The sequence below is a fragment of the Protobothrops mucrosquamatus genome, unplaced genomic scaffold, assembly GCF_001527695.2.
Source record: "Protobothrops mucrosquamatus isolate PMUCROS unplaced genomic scaffold, P.Mucros_1.0 scaffold_251, whole genome shotgun sequence".
NCBI classification, from domain to species: domain Eukaryota; kingdom Metazoa; phylum Chordata; class Lepidosauria; order Squamata; family Viperidae; genus Protobothrops; species Protobothrops mucrosquamatus.
This window is the reverse complement of record NW_015386327.1, coordinates 20362-39208: the sequence shown is the minus strand read 5'-3', so window position 1 is coordinate 39208 and position 18847 is coordinate 20362. Positions and strand designations below refer to the sequence as shown.

At 36.2% G+C, this 18847-nt stretch overlaps 1 protein-coding gene across 1 annotated transcript in view; it reads left to right on the top strand.

Annotated features, from left to right (window-relative positions):
* Positions 1-18847, top strand: part of ST5 (suppression of tumorigenicity 5) — an 80914-nt gene that overhangs the window by 55597 nt on the left and 6470 nt on the right. Inside the window, exons 12-17 of the mRNA XM_015830830.1 lie at positions 442-582; positions 2339-2487; positions 12992-13169; positions 15186-15227; positions 16420-16531; positions 18096-18335. Of these exons, the coding sequence (XP_015686316.1) occupies positions 442-582; positions 2339-2487; positions 12992-13169; positions 15186-15227; positions 16420-16531; positions 18096-18335 (862 nt within the window). The remainder of the gene's footprint in view (positions 1-441; positions 583-2338; positions 2488-12991; positions 13170-15185; positions 15228-16419; positions 16532-18095; positions 18336-18847) is intronic.

Here is an 18847-nt window from a genome sequence, read left to right as displayed (position 1 = left end):
TGTACATTTTTCTGAGGAGAGCAGCACTTTTTGTGGAATATTTCACAGTACTAGAATTGCGTGAAATTCCAAATTGTCAATTGGACTGAAATAAGCACTGCCTAGGATTTGCACACCTCTAGGACTTTGCCTTATTGACTAGTACGAGTGGTCAGAGTGTGGAAAAAGAGAATGAAATATCTGAGAGAGGATAAGTAGGACTGAAGTGCATAAAGAGAAAGAAGATTACAGACAGAGGAGGAGTAAACCTTGATCCCTCTTGATTCCAGTACTATTCATTTTTAATGTTAAAAATAGCAGACAACTTTGTATAAATCGAACCCAAGGGAATAGAATCTTAAATAGAAATGAAAAAGTGAGTTCCCATTCCCTTTATATAGTACACAAGTGTTTGCTACTGTTTTACTTTTTCCTGCTTCTGATTTGATTGTAATGAATCAGATCCTGGATGAAGTTGAAAGAAGGAGAGGAATTTCTGCTGCCCTGGTTTATCCATTTATGAGGAGCTTAATGGAGTCACCTTTCCCTGCACCTGGAAAGACAATCAAAGTCAAAACCTTCCTGCCTGGAGCTGGAAATGAGGTAAAAAAAATCGTGAAATAAAGCCCTGGCCTAGCAAACATTCATTCTCCAAAATAGTATAACTAAGAAGAATGAAAGTAGATTATTAAAAGATACCACAACTATAGGGATTGCATGCTTTGTGACTGTTCTGTAATAGTTCAGGATTTTTATTCAACAGTATATAAATGTGTAGATGACTCTTTTTTTATGAATTTGAATCTGTATTTGACTAGTGGCTATACTCTTCAAGCTTTCTTGATATTTAACTGAAAAAAATAAAAATACTGACAGAGTTTGTACGAAGGTTGGCAAGCTAGCAATCATTCTCAGTGCTTTCTCATATGACTAATCTCTGGCTGTTACATCAGGAGCAACACATAATCACAGACAAGTTCATTTTAAAGAGCTAACATTGTTTCCTCTATTTGGTCATTAAAACTTCACAAAGTCACTAAATCCAGAGATGTATAAAAGTTCTGGTAGAAACAAAGCTAATCATGCAAAAGATAATATTTTAATTATCAGTTAGCTTTTGTGTGTGTTAATGTATCATATTAGGTGAACGATGCAATGAACCCTTGTTTCATTCTCTGTATTCTCATCAACTGCATAAGCCAATACCTGCCATCAAGTTTGTGCTGAGAGTGTTTTAGACAGAAGAACTCAGAAATACAGAATGATAGGATGTAAAAGTCAGTAGGGACCTTGGAGATCATGTCGTCTGATATTCCCAGCAAAGGAGTCTGTTGGCATCCCCAAACAAATTATCATTTAGCCTTGGTTTGAACACCTTGGATAAAAGAGAATCCACTATCTCCTAAAGCAGCTGGCTCCATTGTTGAACAGCTCTAGCCATTATGAAATTTTCTTGATGTCAAACTGATACAAGCTTCCTTGTAATCTGAAGATATTGTTCCTTGTTCCTTGAACAACACTAAAAGAGTCTGTGCCATCAGTCCTTTAGATACTAAAAGAAGGTATCGTGTCTCCCATATTCTTCTCTTCTCCAGACTGAACATATGCAATATCTTCAATTGTTCCTCATATTTTTTTCTTCCAAGTATATTTGAGATATATATATCTCAAACTTCTTAACTGCCCTTCTCCCTCATAGAGGAGTGCTGGGCAGCATAAGTCCCTTATTATCTTAGTTGCTTACTTTCCTTTGAACATGTTCCAGTTTGTCAATGTCCTTCCTAAGAACTTGGTGCCTAGACCGCAATATTCAATGTGGTCTGACCAACAGAATGGTCACTAATTCCAATAATTTCATAAAGAGGAATTATGACTTTTTTTTTAAAAAAAAATTGACATTCTTCTGCTGATGCCATCATCACATTATTGGCTCATATTCCTTGTGATCCATTAGGCCACCCACATGGTGGTTTTTTTTTTTTTTTTGCATGTACTGTATTGGTTCACCCCACAATCCTATACCAATCCTTTGATTATTTTTTTTTTTACCAAAATGTAGAAATTTGTATTTGTCCTTTTTGAAATACATCTTTCTGGCTTCTGCCCATTGTCCTAGTTTGCCAAGATATTCCTCTAATGCTACCCTCTGCTGAATTTACTAACCCCTATTTTGTGACATTTGTATATCTGATCATAATATTTTGTAACTCTTCATCCAAGTCTCATGTACCCCACTAATACTTTTGAGAAATGTGTTTTTTTTAACTGTTATAGAATAATTGAGAATAAGATCGGGCTGTGGCCCACATTTAAAATCAAGCTAATTTGAGTGTCAATTGTGATTGTGGAATACATTCAGGTGATAGAGCTTCGCCGACCAATGGATTCTCGGCTGGAACATGTGGACTTTGAGTGCCTTTTCAAGTGTCTGAGTATACGGCAGATCATCAGAATCTTTGCTTCACTCCTGTTGGAGCGACGAGTAATCTTTGTAGCAGATAAACTCAGGTGAGCCATTCAAAAATTCCATGGGTGTCAATAGAAATTTCAATAGAAAATTGTTAGTGATTCAAAAAGGTTAAAAGAATAATATATTACCTTGCATAATATTCCTTACAATCATGTCTCTCTTCATTTAAAAAAAAATAGATACCTTTCTGCTAATTACCGGTACTTGTCAGCAGTAATATATGCAAAATTTTGCTTCAATCCTCAGAGAATATCAAGATATTTTCATATAAAGCAGAAGCAGATAGCTTCAGAAAATAGAATATTCATCTTCCTCCTTTTTCTTTTTCCTTTTAAAAATTGATGCATGTGTTGTATCTTAGTAAAACAGAAGATGCAAAGTAGTAAGAAAAAAGGAAATAGACAATACTGCTCTCCAGAGTAGAACATTGCTGTCATATCAAAGGGGTTGGCCTATTAAAGGGTGTATGGTTTTTTTATTCCACTCCTAAATCTTAGAATATTGTATTTCTGGATTTCAGTAGCAAGCTCCCTAATCTGAAAGGTCTAGTTTCTTGTCACTTTTCATGACAAAGCCAAAAAAGATAGGCTAAAACTCCTAAAAATAATTTTTTTGAAAAAGCGCAAACCACCTGCATGCTATCACCATGTCACCAGCCCTCAAGCCAGCTAAGAAATTGTGTACTGCTAGGCTAAATGAATGCTTTCTGCATAATAATATTTCATATTCTATCTCAAAGTACTTCCCTATAAGACACAAAATAACAAAAGAATAGGACAGAGGGAACTGATGCCATGGTATGCTTGTACAGGGCCAGTGAGTTTTTCATAATCACATACAGCTTGTCTTTGACTTACAACCACAATTGAGACTAGAATTTCCATTGCTAAATGAGGCGGTTCTCAAGTGAATCACACTTCATTTTATGGCCTTTTTTGCCGTGGTTATTAAGTGAACCCTCCTGGTTGTTAAGTGATTTTCATGGTCGTCAAATGAATCTGCCTTCTCCCATTGGCTTTGCTAGTCACAAACAGTGATCATGTGACCTTGGGGATGCTGTGACAGCTGTAAGTGAGTGGACCAGTCACCCCTTTGTTCAGTACCGTTGTAACTTTGAACCATTGCTAAATGAATGGTTGTAGGTTGAGGACTGCCTGTTTGACATTGCACTCAGAAATATAGTATCTTGGATGAAAAAGTGTATTTTACTAAGTATTGCAATCCCTGTCCTGGAAGAAATGATCTTTCCTATAGCTTATGACCTAAGGCAGGGGCAGTTAACCTCGGCTCTTTTATGACTCGTGGACTTCAACTCCCAGCCATGCTGGCTCAGGAATTCTGGGAGTTGAAGTCCACAAGTCATAAAAGAGCCAGGGTTGCCTACCCCTGACCTAAGGTATAGGCCAGGGGTGGGGAACCCTGGCTCTTTTATGACTTGTGGACTTCAACTCTCAGAATTCCTGAGCCATCCATTCTGGGATTCTGGGAGTTGAAGTTCACAAGTCATAAAAGAGCCAGGGTTGATGTTGATGTAGGTTGACCTTTTATGATTGAATGCTCACCAGCACATTTCTCTGCACAGAAGAAAGATCCTTTGGAAGTCAGCCCAGAAATTCAAGCTAAACTAAACCTAAACTAAACCAAACCCAAACCTGTGAGCTTAACTGCATGTTAACTCCTTGAGAGAAATACTTTATCTTTACCGTCATTGAATATTAATGCATTTTTATATTACTTTAAAAATTTCTGTCAAAGATTTTAGCAAATTGTCCTGAAATGTTGAAAAAGTAATAGTAGTAATATTTACCGAGGTGACTGAATTCACAAACTTACACTGTTATGATTCACTTTATGGCCAAGCTGTCAATGTTTGTCTTCTGTTATCATGATGGTGTCTGTCTGCTTTTCAAGTATATCATTGTTGGTTCTCTGATGAAGCTTTAATGCATGGCTGGAGCACACACTTTGCTCCATAAATAGGATCCAGGTTCAATTAACATTGCCAGGTTAGGCTGTGAAATTGTTATCTAAAACCACTGGAGTCTATTTATCAGTTAATGCAGATAACAGTGTTAGTGAGTGGGAGCTGGGTAGTGCTGCTATTGTGTTATGTATTATTATATTTGACATTACAGTATCTTTGTAATAATGAAAATAGCTTATGGAACTCACTGGAGAAGAATTTCTTCTAGGTGGTGACAAGACAAAATAATTGTAACTTCAGACAGCCAAAAATATTTTACAGCAAAACCTAAAATTCTCATCAAGTATCATAGGATTTTTTATTATTATTATTTTGTTAAATCCTTTATCCACAATGCCCTACAAGATAAATCCTTAAGCATGACTCATGTCTTTTTGACATGAGGTTTATATTGGCTTGCATTCATGGGAAAAAATACTTGGTAGAAGGATGAATAGTTAAAAAGTTATTCTTTACATTGTAACCATAGTTAAAACAGTTTTGTACAAGTAGATATCTGATAATTGGCTGATGTGATGTGGAAAGTATGCAATTCCTTCTCATTTTGTGCTCCCAACTTCAGCTTTATCATTCAGAACTTGTTTGTGTTCTGCATTTTGTCAGAAAGGTCATTTGCCACAATCATGTCAACATATAATTAAACTGGGACCACTTTGGCCTGCTGTGCAGACTTATATTTTGATCAAAGCCTTTTGCTGCATATACAAGTTGGAGCAATTTCTTAAAAAGTTCAAAAGTAGGGGGGAAAAAATTAACTCACTACAGAGACTGGTTACAAGACACTTTATTTGGGAGTAAACTACACTGTACGCCATGGGATAATTCTGAGAAGATAATATAGGATTGTACAATATTTTTTTGGTTGTTTCAGTGTTGTGTATTACCTCAGGACTTTGGCCCAAACTCTATATCCACACCAAGCACCAAGATAATGATAATGAGCTTTTGCCTTGGGGGGGGGAGAGAGGGGGAGAAACGTGCTACGCACGTTCTTCCCAATTCCAAAATAAAACTCCATTACAAATATATATGCAAGGTTTGCATAGTTTCATATCTACCAAAATAGATGTAGCACACTACTTATGGATGTCAGCTCATTAGTGGCACAATAAGTACTGCTAAAAGAGTGGACTCATTAAGAACATTTCAAACCATGGTTCCAAATCTCTGGACTGATATTGGACTAATTAGCAAGTTGTATTTGTGGGCTAATAAACAACATTATGGGCAATTGCATGTGAACCAGAGCAAAGCATGGTCTGCATCAAATTTTTGCATTGTGGTCTGTAAATAACCTTTAATACTGCAAAATAGCTTTTGTTTATTTATCAAATTTCTGGACTGCCCATCTCACCAAAGTGACTCTAGGCAATTTACCAATAACATCATAAAATAATATAAAAATGTGACTAGAAAGCACAGTTAAGAACAAAGTTAAAAAACAAGATTAAAGTTTACAAGTTAAAAAGTTAGTAAGGCAAAAGGAGCGCCCATCAAGCTACCAATCATCACCAGGGTTGCATAATCCTCTTTGACTCTCTCACGCTAAATGCATATTTAAGGCATAAAAATAAATAAAAATACTTTTTTAATTCATAAAATGCACATCGAGTCTTCCAACCCTGTTTCTTTTTTGTGTCTGAAACTTTTATCTTTTAAATATTTCTGAGGGTTGTATGTAAAAGTCACTTTTTTGTGCAAGCTGCTCCTGATTTGTGCCTTTACTTTGTTGACTTTGAATGTAACTTGTTCCAAGGTGCATCTGTAATTCGGAAACTTTTCTCACGGTCACAACTATTCACGTTGTATTTTTTCTACTGGCAATTTTATTTCATGCATAGAGAGCAACAGTGATTCATGTTCTTATTTTGATATTTCTGAGAGGAAGAAATGTAATGAACTATGCATAGCATGTAATTTCTCCATTTTGATGAAGGGCAAAAAGATCCCATAGTTTCAATTTCCATGTCCCAGGGGAAATTAGATCAGCAGTATTTCTGTCTTCAGAACACCCACATACTTAGCTCTATGTTGCCTTCGGAGCACATTGGTATATCCTAAATGCCTTGTGAATTATATAATTTCATTTGGAATCCCTCTTGGATTATAATATTAAGAAAATTCTTCCTTATTGTGAAAGACCGTGCTTAAATGCTATTTGGGTCCTTGCTGGGATAACTAGAAAATCATTTGATTTTAACTATTATTCAAAATATAAATATAGTTGAAGCACATCACATAGGCAGTAGAACTATAGGATTGGAGAGCTCATTCAGATGATTGAGTCAAATCTCCTGCTCAGTGCAGAAACCATCCAAATGAAAGAATCCGTTATGGATGTCTCCCCAACTTTTGCTTAAATGTAGCCAGTGAAGGAGAGTTCACTATCCATCTGGGTAATTTATTCCACATATGAACTACACTTCCTGTTATGCCTTTTCCCGTAATACTTGACCAAAATTTGCACTCTAGTTAAATCTGTTATTTTCAATGTACCATTTGGGTTGATTGAGCCAACTTTCTTCTGTGTAATATTTTTTTTCAGTACTTGAAAAGGGCTATCGTATATCAAGCTTTTATATTCTCAAATAAATATCTTCAATCTTTTAATAAGGTTTAATTTGTAATCCCCTCAATTCAATCGATGTACCTTTTCCGTAAAATACTCAGAATGAGATGTAGTACCGGAGGCATAGTCTGACTAGTGCAGAATAAAAGGAAATTATTATTAACATGATTTAGAAACTTTTCCTATTGAAGTAGCCTGAAATTGTATTTGTTTTCTGTTTCTTTTTGCAGCAAATCACATTCCTTACTTATTCTATTTATGCTTCATCACTGTTCTAAGAGTCTTTCACAAGTATTACTGTAATGCTAAACCAAATATCCTCCATTCTATGTTAAAGTGCTTGAAAAAGTGACACCTTTTGAAATTTCCCCTGGGAAATGTATTCTGTTATTTGTAGTCCATTTCTCCACTTTGTTTTGAATTTTATTTCTGTCTTGGCTAGTCCACCTAATTTTGTGACATTTTCGTAAGCATTTTCTTCACTTTATAATACAAATCATTAGTAAAAGTAATGAAGAATACAGATCTAGATCTGAAAATGGAATCTTACTCACTTTCTTGCTCTAGTTTCATAAAGAACAATTGATGAGCCCTCTTTGAATATGATTTTGGGGCTTGCTTGATGCTTGTACCATCAAGCCCAATCTTAACTGGCTTGCTGATCAGAATGCTAGGGAGCACTTTGTGAAAAATCCACATATATTATGTCTGCAGCATAATGTTGTTTTGTTTTTAACTTTTCACAAAGTTGCAGTGGCACATTGACTTTTTCTGCAGTATTCTCTATATATATTTTCCTAGGTAGTATTTTTAGTAGAACGTTATGTATGATTAAACTCAAATCATGATTTTCTTGCAACTGTTGATGATATTCTGACCAAGAATCCAACTATGGTGCACACCGGTGTTTCAAGCTTCAAGAACATTTTGAGATTGTATGTACTCATTTGGCCAATTCTGAAATATAACCTTTTTATGTGGCACATCACCTCAACAAGCTGTTGGAGAAATTAATGCAGATTAATGAGGATCTATCATCATTTTCACTTGTAGTTCCTGTACTGTAAAATTATGCTTCTTTGTAATATTTGTCCCCATTCAAAAGATGAATATTTTCTAAAATCATTTCTATATATTAACATGTTTGATTTTTCAAGGGTTTAGTGGTACTTCTTACCTTTTTTACCTAAGAAACTGTATTGGCAATTCAGTTCTTTATCTACAGGTAGTCCTCAACTCACAACCACAATTGAGACCAGAATTCCTGTTGCTAAGCAAGGCATTTGTTAAGTGAGACATGCCCAATTTTACAACTTATTTTTGCTACAGTTACAGTCATTAAGTGAATCACTTTAGTTGTTAAGTGAATCACACAGTCATTAAGGGGAATCCAGCTTCCTCCATTGACTTTGCTTGTTGGAAGCCAGCTGGGAAGGTTGCAAATGTGACCCTGGGACTCTGCAACCGTCATAAGTGTAAACTAGTTGCCAAGTGCCCAAATTGTGATTACGTAACCATGGGGATGCTGCTTGAGGAAGCCACTTTTTCCAGTGCAGTTGTAACGGTCACTAAACAAATGATTGTAAGTTGCAGACCACCTTTACTTATCCCTTTTGCTTTTTTGGAACGATGAGCAAAGGCTGTCGATTCATCTGTAATATCTGCAGATATAGTTTGATTAGGAAAGTCAGATGATGGGGCAGATGACAACTCTATGGGTAGAAGAGGTAGGTCAGGATTTTTTTTTTCCTGAATGGGAACAATCCACATAAAGACCTATAACAGCCGTGTCCAATCTGGTGCCTTCCATGGGTCTTGGGAAGGGAATCCCAAGAATTTCCAGCTTGACTGGAGGGTGTGACTATTATCTGTCCTTGACTTAGTATGAGACACAAAGTTTCACTGAAGGCTGACCTTTGGATATATATCTAAAGTTGAAACAATTCAAATTTGTAAGGAGCCATTTAGAAATCTATTCTGATTGTTTGAATCAAGCCAACCTGTTTTTTTTTCTTTTTTTAATCACAGCAAAGTCAAATAGAGTACCTGATAATGACATTTATTGTATCAAATGAACTTTCAGGGTATAAAGGCTCCTTTCTCATCTTTGGAAGCCTCTCATTTCAAATCCAGTAAAGTTTAAATGCCTGATTTTACTACATTTTAGTACAATATATTCTTGTTGTTACTATTGCTGTAGCAGTTAAAATCAAATATAACTGACCAGTTATTACTGCCCCAGTTTCTCAGTGAGGCAGATCTCAGGAGAAGAGGCCTAAGCGTGGGAACCGCACATGAGAGAGGAGAGTGTATGTGTGTGTATGATTTCATCCTAGTCCTGCTTTCTCGAAAAGTGCAAGCTAGAAAAGGAAGTTTTATAGAAACTAGAGGAATGTTTGTGTTCTCATTTTTAGATTAATTTGGCTCTCATTTTAGCTTCATTTATTTTTTTGAGTTGATCAGCTACGCTGTCATTAAAAGTAAGTTAAAGAATTATGCTTGAAAAATCTCAAGTATGCCCTATTTTTCTTCTCTGAATCAGACCATTGTTTGCTTTTTCAGGGTGGGAAAAAAAACTTTATATTCTATTGAGCAAGATAAAAGTCAAGGCCAAAGCCTCACATGCTAGATAACACTTCTGAAAGGGAAATGTTTGATAAGGAGGCTGCATTAATCATGATTGCCAGCTGCCTTGACCCAAGGCCCTCTGTGGAACTGAATTCATTCCAAAGATGCTGGAATTCCATCTGCGAATGGGAAAACTCCTTGGTCTAAAATTGTCTCCTAAACACGTTAAAGTTCCCATGCCCATCAGGAATTGCAAGATCGGAAGAATCAAACGGATTGCACGTCAAACCAAATTTTTCCCCCTGAATATATAGCAATACTATATTTATTGCACTAAGTATTTCACCCAATCCAAAAGCATCAGAGTAAACACCAATCTTTGAAACAGAAGGAATTTCACACAGAAAGAAAGCTCCTGAACTAAGAAGCTGTCCCCAAGAATGAGCTGTTAAGTGGCAATTCTACATTACCCATACAGGTAGTCCTTGACCTACGACTATTCCTCAGAAGTCCTCAGATGCCCAGATGTCCCAGCACCCCTGTGGTCGTATGATTCAGTTAACAGTGGCAACCAGGACTCCAGGGATTGCCGTCACTAAGCAATGTGATTATGCTTTATGACCACATTGCTTAGTGATGGACGTTCAGATCCTAATTGCCATAATATGCGGAGGACTACCTATATATGGGATAAGGAGAGGAGTATGTGATATTTGTTTTTACTTCAATTTTGAAATAGGAAACCGAGGTATAAATATAGTCAACATAATTTTAAACTCTCACCACACACCAAAAACATTTTTAAAAGAAAATAAGTTAACTATCACATGGAATACAATATTAGCAAAGCCAAATTACAAACGAAGAAGAGAATTTGTAAAGTGAAGAAACATGCCAGCTAAATATCTGCCTAAATTTTTTTCCCCAAGAGGTGTCGAAGTGCCTGGAAGAAGTATTAGCTAATATTCCAAAGCAGAGTGCCCTTAATTCTGGACTGTTGGAGACCACTTACATGTTTTCTTTCCAACTGTGGCTACTTAGAGTGGAAGAGACATCTAGTGCTACTTTTTCAGTAACTGTGTGAAAAGCTGGTCTTTTTACCCAGGATAACAGCTTAATCTCTGATTGCTAAGACAGCTATTTTCCCCAAGTTAGTTCATACTCATTTTCACACACAGATATGTTACAGCCTAGATATGTGCAAAAGAGAGTAGTATTGGCACGTCTATATTTAATGTGCGTAGGGTTGTTTTGTTGCCAAATTCCTAAAATCTCTGCAGAGCACTGTAATTTCTAAAAATCAGCTTTTTACCAGCGGTGGCTTTGCCTCATCTTCTGCCCTCCCAGTTCTGTTAAGTTTATTGAATTGCCACAGGGTTTATACGGCTTCCAGATAGATGACTGCTATTGCTACTAAAAACATTTTCTCTGGACAGAAAAAATGATGGAAGAGATAGGAAAAACTGATGATTACAAAAGGAGCACATAGCTATCTAAATCCCTTATAACATTCCATGAATAAGACATAAGAGATTGTGCAATGACCACTTAATTTGGGAAATATCCCAAATTTCTGGTTCCTTGGCACCCTAGTGGCCTGAGGCGCTTCCATATGGAGAGCTTCAAATGCTAGCAGTCAAAGGCCTTATGCATCTGTTGCAGCTTAATCTCCCATATTGTCTCTTGAAAGGGAAAAAGAAAAAAGAAACCATGGCCAACACAGCAGTGATGGCTTCAACAGGCAGGAAAACTGTTGCAAGTTCATCTGGTAGCACACTTGGTGGGTTTTTTTAAACAAAATGTTCGGAAACCAACCTACAAGCTCGGAGAACAAACCTTCACCCTCACACTTGATGGGTCTACACAAGCACAAATTATTGTTAGAGAAGTCAGGTTACTATAAAAAAAGAAACTGTTCTCAGAATGCTCGGAATCACAACAGAGATCCCAAATCTTCCTCTGGTATCCCATCTGTAGTTAGTTCTGGGCAAATAGTTTTGTGTCTCCTCTGGTGTAGTCTTTAGGAATATTTTTGCTCAAAGAGGCAGCAAAAAGATTCCAAACAGAGGTTTGATGCCATCTAGGGTCACCTTATGGCCCTGCATATCAGTAAATGGATCACTCATTACAAGACAGCATTTCAACTAATAAAAGTTCTGAAGTTAGTATGTGTGTGAGTGCTTTCACGTTAGAAACAAGTATTGTGTACGCATTTGTGCACACACCCATATACTCACAACTCCTTGTTAATAAAATCCAGTTTAAAGAAATCCTAATTGTGATTCAAACATTTGCTCACTACCACTAATTTGGGACATTTTGTCAACTACAGTTTGATATTTTTGTTGTTGTTGGAATCCATTGTTAACCAGATTGTGGGGGCACATACAATAAAAGTTCTTTCCATTTTCTTTTCTTCCTTAAAAGCTAATAGGAGAAAAAAAGACTTTTGCCTTGCAGAATGTGAAAGTACTAAGGAAATGTCCTAGTTAAAAACGTGGGTTCTGGAAAGACACAAAAGCATTCTGAATTTGTGGTGGTTTGAAGTGTCTTTCTTTGGAAAATGCTCTACAAATAAACAGCGCTTTTCTTCTTCTATCTCTGGTAAATAGAGGAATTAAAAAAACCAAATGCTATCGAGGAAAACTGTATTTGGTCTAGGTGGAGACTCCAGGCCAGGCAGACTCATAGACAAGTTGTCCTTTTAGATGAGGTGTGACAAATGTAAGCAGTGATAGATGATGCATGAACAATAGTTGAAGGTTAAAGGAAGAGCAATTGCCAGACATTGTCAGAAAGATATCAGTAGCCAGACTATTAGCAACAGAGTTGCCATACTCTGCTTTAAACTAGAAAAGATTAGCTATTAAAGTGCAAAAGTCCATTGTAAGCTGCCCAGTGTTGATCTGGAGAGCGAAATAGCTCCTTGATATTATCCATGGTGTGCTGGTATTTAATCTGAAGTTAAAGTCCATAATCATTAGCTGTATCAACTTTTTTTAAAAGTTTTTATTGATTTTTTAAATACAATTCAAAAGTACCTATTCCACAAACGTGTTGTCTGAGTACATCATTCACGAATACAAATTGAATTCCTAATCCCTTATTCTTTTCTCCAGCCATTGATAAAATAACTCCCAAGTTTGAAAATATTCTTCTTTTTCTTTCAACCTCAGAGTAAGTCTGTCCATTTCTGCACAATCTAGTATTTTTTTAATTATTTCTGCCTCTGATGGTATTTCATTTAATCTTTTTTTTTAATTTGATAAATTTTAATCAGTGTTCTTATTGTACGTTACTTATCTAGTATGCAGTGCTTATAAATGTCATGGAGTAGAAAAAGACAGAATAGTCTTTTTGAGTTTTATTAAGAAAAAAGGTGGAAGATGGCACATAACAATATCATTTCATTTCTCCTCAGCACCCTCTCCAGTTGTTCTCATGCTGTAGTGGCTTTACTGTACCCCTTCTCATGGCAACATACCTTCATTCCCGTCCTCCCTTCTTCCATGATTGACATTGTCTGCTGCCCAACTCCATTTTTGGTTGGATTGTTGTCAAGCTCACTGCCCAAATTAAAGGAGCTACCTGTAGAAGAGGTAAGAATGGATTTAATAGCTCATATTCAAACAGAAGTTCTCAATATATTCAACAGATTTTTTTTAATTAAAAGCTTTATACAGTATATTGGCCATTAGTTAGATTTCTTTGGTGTCTCTTTTCAAAGACAAACTCTGGGGTTACTTGGGCTGAGGGATTACTGATCCCAAATCTACTGAAGATGTTTCAAGGATGAAAATAAGTATGCTAGCATCTATGTCAGGGGTAGTCAACCTTGGCTCTTTTATGGCTCAGGAATTCTGGGAATTGAAGTCCACAAGTCATAAAAGAGCCAAGGTTGACTACCCCTGATCTATGTCTCTGGAGATACATTTGTCTCCTTTAATGAACTTTAGAAATCTTCTGAGAACTTTTCTTTGAAGGAGGCCTTTTGATGATTTTCAATACTTTGTAAATATACTAGTTGGCCATCTGATTCCGACAATGTTTTTTATTAATTTTTCTCATGAAGACACTTGTTTGAGATTGTTTTGTTCACCACTCAGAAGCTTATCGTAAAATAAATATATTTGGAAGAAGAAAGGGGACATTATGCCAGTGAAGATCTTGGGTGAAAGTTTTTGAACTATGTCAACTTGTCTTTCAAAAATCTTTGAAAAAGCCTATATTTTGATTAGCTCTTATTTGGAATTAAAGCTCGTTGAAAGGTAGCTGTGTTTATACGTTTTCTAGTTTTCCACTTGCAATCTTTAACATTTAATTCAAATATATTGCGAAATACAGAGTTAAAAACAATATAGTAGAGAATTAAAATACTTCTCTTTCATATCTGGGCATTTTCTTCTAAGGACTTGGGAGAGAAGCAATGAAACTATACTGAGTGTGCAAAAATATAATTATTGTAGTATTGTACTTGGGAATAGCAGTGGAAGCTGTTATATTTCCAAACACACCATATATTTTACAGCAGCAGCAGCAAGCAATACACCCCTATCTGACACATTCAGAATATGATCTAAAGTATGGTGCTAACATTGTTCCTTTTCTGAAATGAATTCTGAGTTTATTCTCCATTCCTGTTCTTTCATCCACTATGAAATAATCTGAGCATAAGAACCGCTTTCCTGAAATGTAAAGCCAGTAAACATGAAAGCAAATGAAAAGAGACTGAAATGTGAAAAGTAGCTATCAGTGTGGAAAATCAGGATTAACAACAACCAGGTGTAGCTGATATTATTTTATACTGCAGGATCATAAAAAGCGCGGGATAAATGTCTTGGTAGGATTGATTCTGAGTCAGTGTTATCTAACGTCTCGGTGAGGTAGCTTTTGTATTTTTAACCTTCTGTTTTCGAAGGTATTATATTGCTGTCATTGACAAGCTTTTTCCCAAATAAAAAATGTAGCTTTCTTTATTATTAGATTTAGTGGAGTGTCTTAAAGTATTTGGTAATGTTTGTTAGGAGAAGCTGCATGAGGCAGCTATTTTTGTTTTTTCCCCACATCACTCCTGAGGGAAAGCCGTGTCATTTTGTCCGGCCCATCTGAGAGCTTCATACATATGTTCCTTGACTCAGATACTTCTGTTCTTCTCAGATATGAATAGGTTCCAGATTCAATGATTTCTGTTTCAAAGTTAGGACATTAATACCACCATGTCGTTTACACATACAGTGAATTGAAAAATATAGAAATTACTATGAAGTGCTCCATTTCTTGATCACTGTGTGTCCTTTTTGGACATACATTCTCTGCTAAAATGTAAGCTTCCTCCTGAAAGTAATACTAATAGTGTTTGGGATAACACTGCACTATAGTGGCTGTCTTTAAGCTTTAAGCTTTAATTTTTGTTTAAGGCATTCTATTTGACTTAGTAATCAGGCACACATGAATGTGCAGATACTGTACACTGTGCAGCCCACAAGATTAGGCTGCTTCTGCTGTAAATTCTTTGGAGCCATAAGGTATTAAGTAGAAGTTTTGTTCATTGATCAAGACTCAGTAGCAACAAAATGCTTCCAATCATCAAAAGATTTTTGTGTCAATTCTTGTAGGCTTTGATGGTGAACCTTGGGTCCGATCGTTTCATCAGACAGGTACTGTTATATTATTTGTATTTGTATTTGTATTTTGTATTTATTTGTACTGAAGAGCCTCACAACTTAAAAAAATAGATTTGTAGGATTCATTTGTGAATGTTCTCCTATCCAGCTGAGAATAAGAAAATGTGGATGGAGGGCTCTATATGGGCTCAGTAATTTCCACTGAAAAATGCAAAATCTGTAAATCTTGTCTTTTAATTTCCTTATTCAGCACACAAGAATTCTATAGCAGTATTTGCTTGTACTTAGCTGCACTGCAATCATAATCAGGGAAGAGATTGTGTAGTGCACAATAGTGGGGGCATGGGATTGTCCTGTGTCACATTATTTACAACATACGCTATGTATTACCATTCCTCTGCACTTAAAACCACAACACATTGTCTTGGCTACTGCCATGAAAATACTTCAGATGAGATAAATCAATCTGAAGCAATTGCTTCAGAGACTGCAGAATTTTATCAAGTGCAGGACAAAGCATAGAAGATGACACGTTGTACAGATTTAAGGCCATAAGTTCTAGTCTCATAAGACTAACCAGAAAGTGTGTGTGTACACACACAGAGAGAGAAATTACCTTGAAGAAGTGATCACAACGCTTTTATAGATGGACTTGCAGAAATTTAAGGTGCTCTTTTGTTTTTTTAAATCTGCCCCCGAAAGGAGACAGTATTGGTGATTCCTATTATATATAGTTTTAAGGAGCAAAATTGAAGACTTATCTGAAAATCTGACCCCATTAATTCATGAATCACCATACCGAATCAATGCCCTTGGAGGCCAATATAATATTGCTACAAAACAGTTGTGCCTTCCTTAAGAGTTCCTATAGTATTCATCCTTCCTGGGGGGGGGGGGGAGAAAGCTCCATGAGGCAACCTGTTCTCCCATTCTTCCTCTGCCTAGACGTCATTCTAAGGATGAAAAGATTTGCACTTGGTGAGGTGATTGTAGTAGACCTGGAAGGGATGAAATTTTAGGAGCTATGGAATAGCTGTCACCTCCAAATAGTACGTTTTATGAATTCCCGTTTGCAGGAAAATAAATCTTAAAATGCATTGTATTCTTGAAGTATGGACACGCTTTTAGTATTTATTTTGCAATACATTTGATTCTAAAAATGTTTGAGAGTAGATGAATATAAAAGGAAGAATGAAATCTTAGCAGTCTCTTCCCTCCCCTTCAGATGGATGATGAAGACACACTTTTGCCTCGGAAATTGCAAGCAGCTCTGGAGCAGGCCCTAGAGAGGAAAAATGATCTGATAAACCAAGATTCAGACAGTGAATCAGATGAGGGTAAGACAGTTTTGGAAGAAATCCTGTTTACAGCAGAGTCTTTGTGGAAGAGAGAATAATGTGTCCTTGGACACTAAGAGAGAAACAAAGAAAGCTGTATTTAAACTGACCACCTTATTACAAATCTTTATTTTTTCATAATTAAAAAGACACTTCTGTAGCAAACAGTTTGTTGGATAATTTAATGGTTGTTCCCATTATGTTTCAAAATACAGATTACTAATCATTGGTTGAATAGGAAATCCAAGCCCAGGCATTCTGAAAAATCATTTCCATGACTGTTTTTTGGCTCACTTACTCTGTTATAAGAATTTAATTACAAGATTGGATGCTGTACTAGTCCCCGAGGAAGCAAAAGATCAACTGTGTTTAGTTCAAATAAGTTGGCATTGTTGATGCAAACAAACTTTCCTAGCAAAACAAAATTATTTATCCTGTGTCACACATCAGAAATGTTTTAAGTGGAGATAATATTAAAAAATATGTTTTACTGTATTTCTTAGCCTCTGAATGGCTACATCTTTTAACTTTGTAGGATTTGTCACTGTGATTTTTTCCATGAATATGTTTCATGGATCATGTACAGAATAAATCCTTGCAGGACTGAACCCTAATATTTTCGCCAAAATGTGAATCAGTGTCTGCACTTATAATGGGATTTATGGACAATTGTATGTGTGTGGGAATATGTGTCATTACTCATAAAAAAATGATTGAAATTACATACTTGCATCAGACCTCATGAGGAAAGTATAAAATTGCATTGTTTATTCAATGATGTCATGACATATTTCATCACTTCCAACATTCTTCAGGCTTGTTTAGATTGCTAAAATCTTATAATTTTTTTTAAATAAAATATTTTTTTCTTTTTATTGTTAAGTACAAATGGAATAATTTTGTTTTGAAGTATTCTTTGTGAGAAGGAGTTTCTCAAAAAAAGATAAATACTTGAGTTAACTTTGTTGTCCCTTCTCACTGTTAAAATATTTAGTGCCCAAATATCTTTAGCTGAAGAGTACCAAGAATGGAAGACAAAGAGGCTGTGAGGAACAGATTAGGAAACCACAATATTTAGGTATATACAAGCATAGTAAAAGTTATTCAGATAATGCAGCTTCTTATATTTTAATCATAAAGAAAACTGTTTTTCCTAACAGATTAATTTAGTCCGTAAAAGCAAATATATTTACTTTCAGTCGGGCAGGAAAACAGATAATTTTGAATGTAATCCAGCATTTTACTATGTGGTTGCAGGGAAGGGATTCTGCTGGTTCATCCCTACTACAGCTCCTCTCTGAGCCAGATGGGTGGTTCAAAAATGTGAAAAATAAATAAATTCAGGGGACGTGATCCTGAAGTCAGGCTTCTTCTGCTTCAGCACACCTTTCCTCTTAGCCACCTGCAAGTCGATCTTTTGACTGATTGTGAATTTGGGAGGGGGGGGGTCAAATGACTATGGCTGAATGTTTGTATATCCATTTGTATTAATTGCTTGTGTTTTGTATGAATTGCTCTTTGTATACAAATAGTGTAAATAAATAATTCCCACTTTTTCTTGCAGAATGCAATACCTTAAATGGGTTAGTATCGGAGGTCTTCATCCGTTTCTTTGTGGAGACTATTGGACACTATTCCCTTTTCCTAACACAAAATGAAAAGGCTGAGCGAGTGTTCCAGAGGGAGGCTTTTCGCAAATCCGTTGCTTCAAAGAGCATCCGTCGTTTTTTAGAAGTTTTTATGGAATCTCAGATGTTTGCCGGCTTTATTCAAGACAGAGAACTGAGAAAATGTAGGGCAAAAGGTAAGACCTGTTTTATTAGCTGCAGATTAGCCTTTTTTTTCATCTCAGACTGCTAGGGAGCCATGGAGCAAAGTATTTGGCACATGCAACTGCTTCATCCATATGCACACTCTACCAGATGGCTATTTCTGAACAACATAGAGATATAACCGGAAGCCCTTATAAATAGAAGAGCACGGACACAGACATCTGTGAGAGGGATCTCGGAGTCCTAGTGGACAATCGCTTAGATATGAGCCAGCAGTGTGCTGCAGCTGCCAAAAAAGCCAACACAGTGTTACGCTGCATTAACAGAGGGATAGAATCAAGATCACGTGAAGTATTAATACCACTTTACAATGCCTTGGTAAGGCCACACTTGGAATACTGCATCCAGTTTTGTCACCACGATGTAAAAAAATGTTGAGACACTAGAAAGAGTACAGAGAAGAGCAACAAAGATGATTAGAGGTCCGGAGGCTAAAGCATATAAGGAACAGTTTATTTATTTATTTATTTATTTATTTATTTAT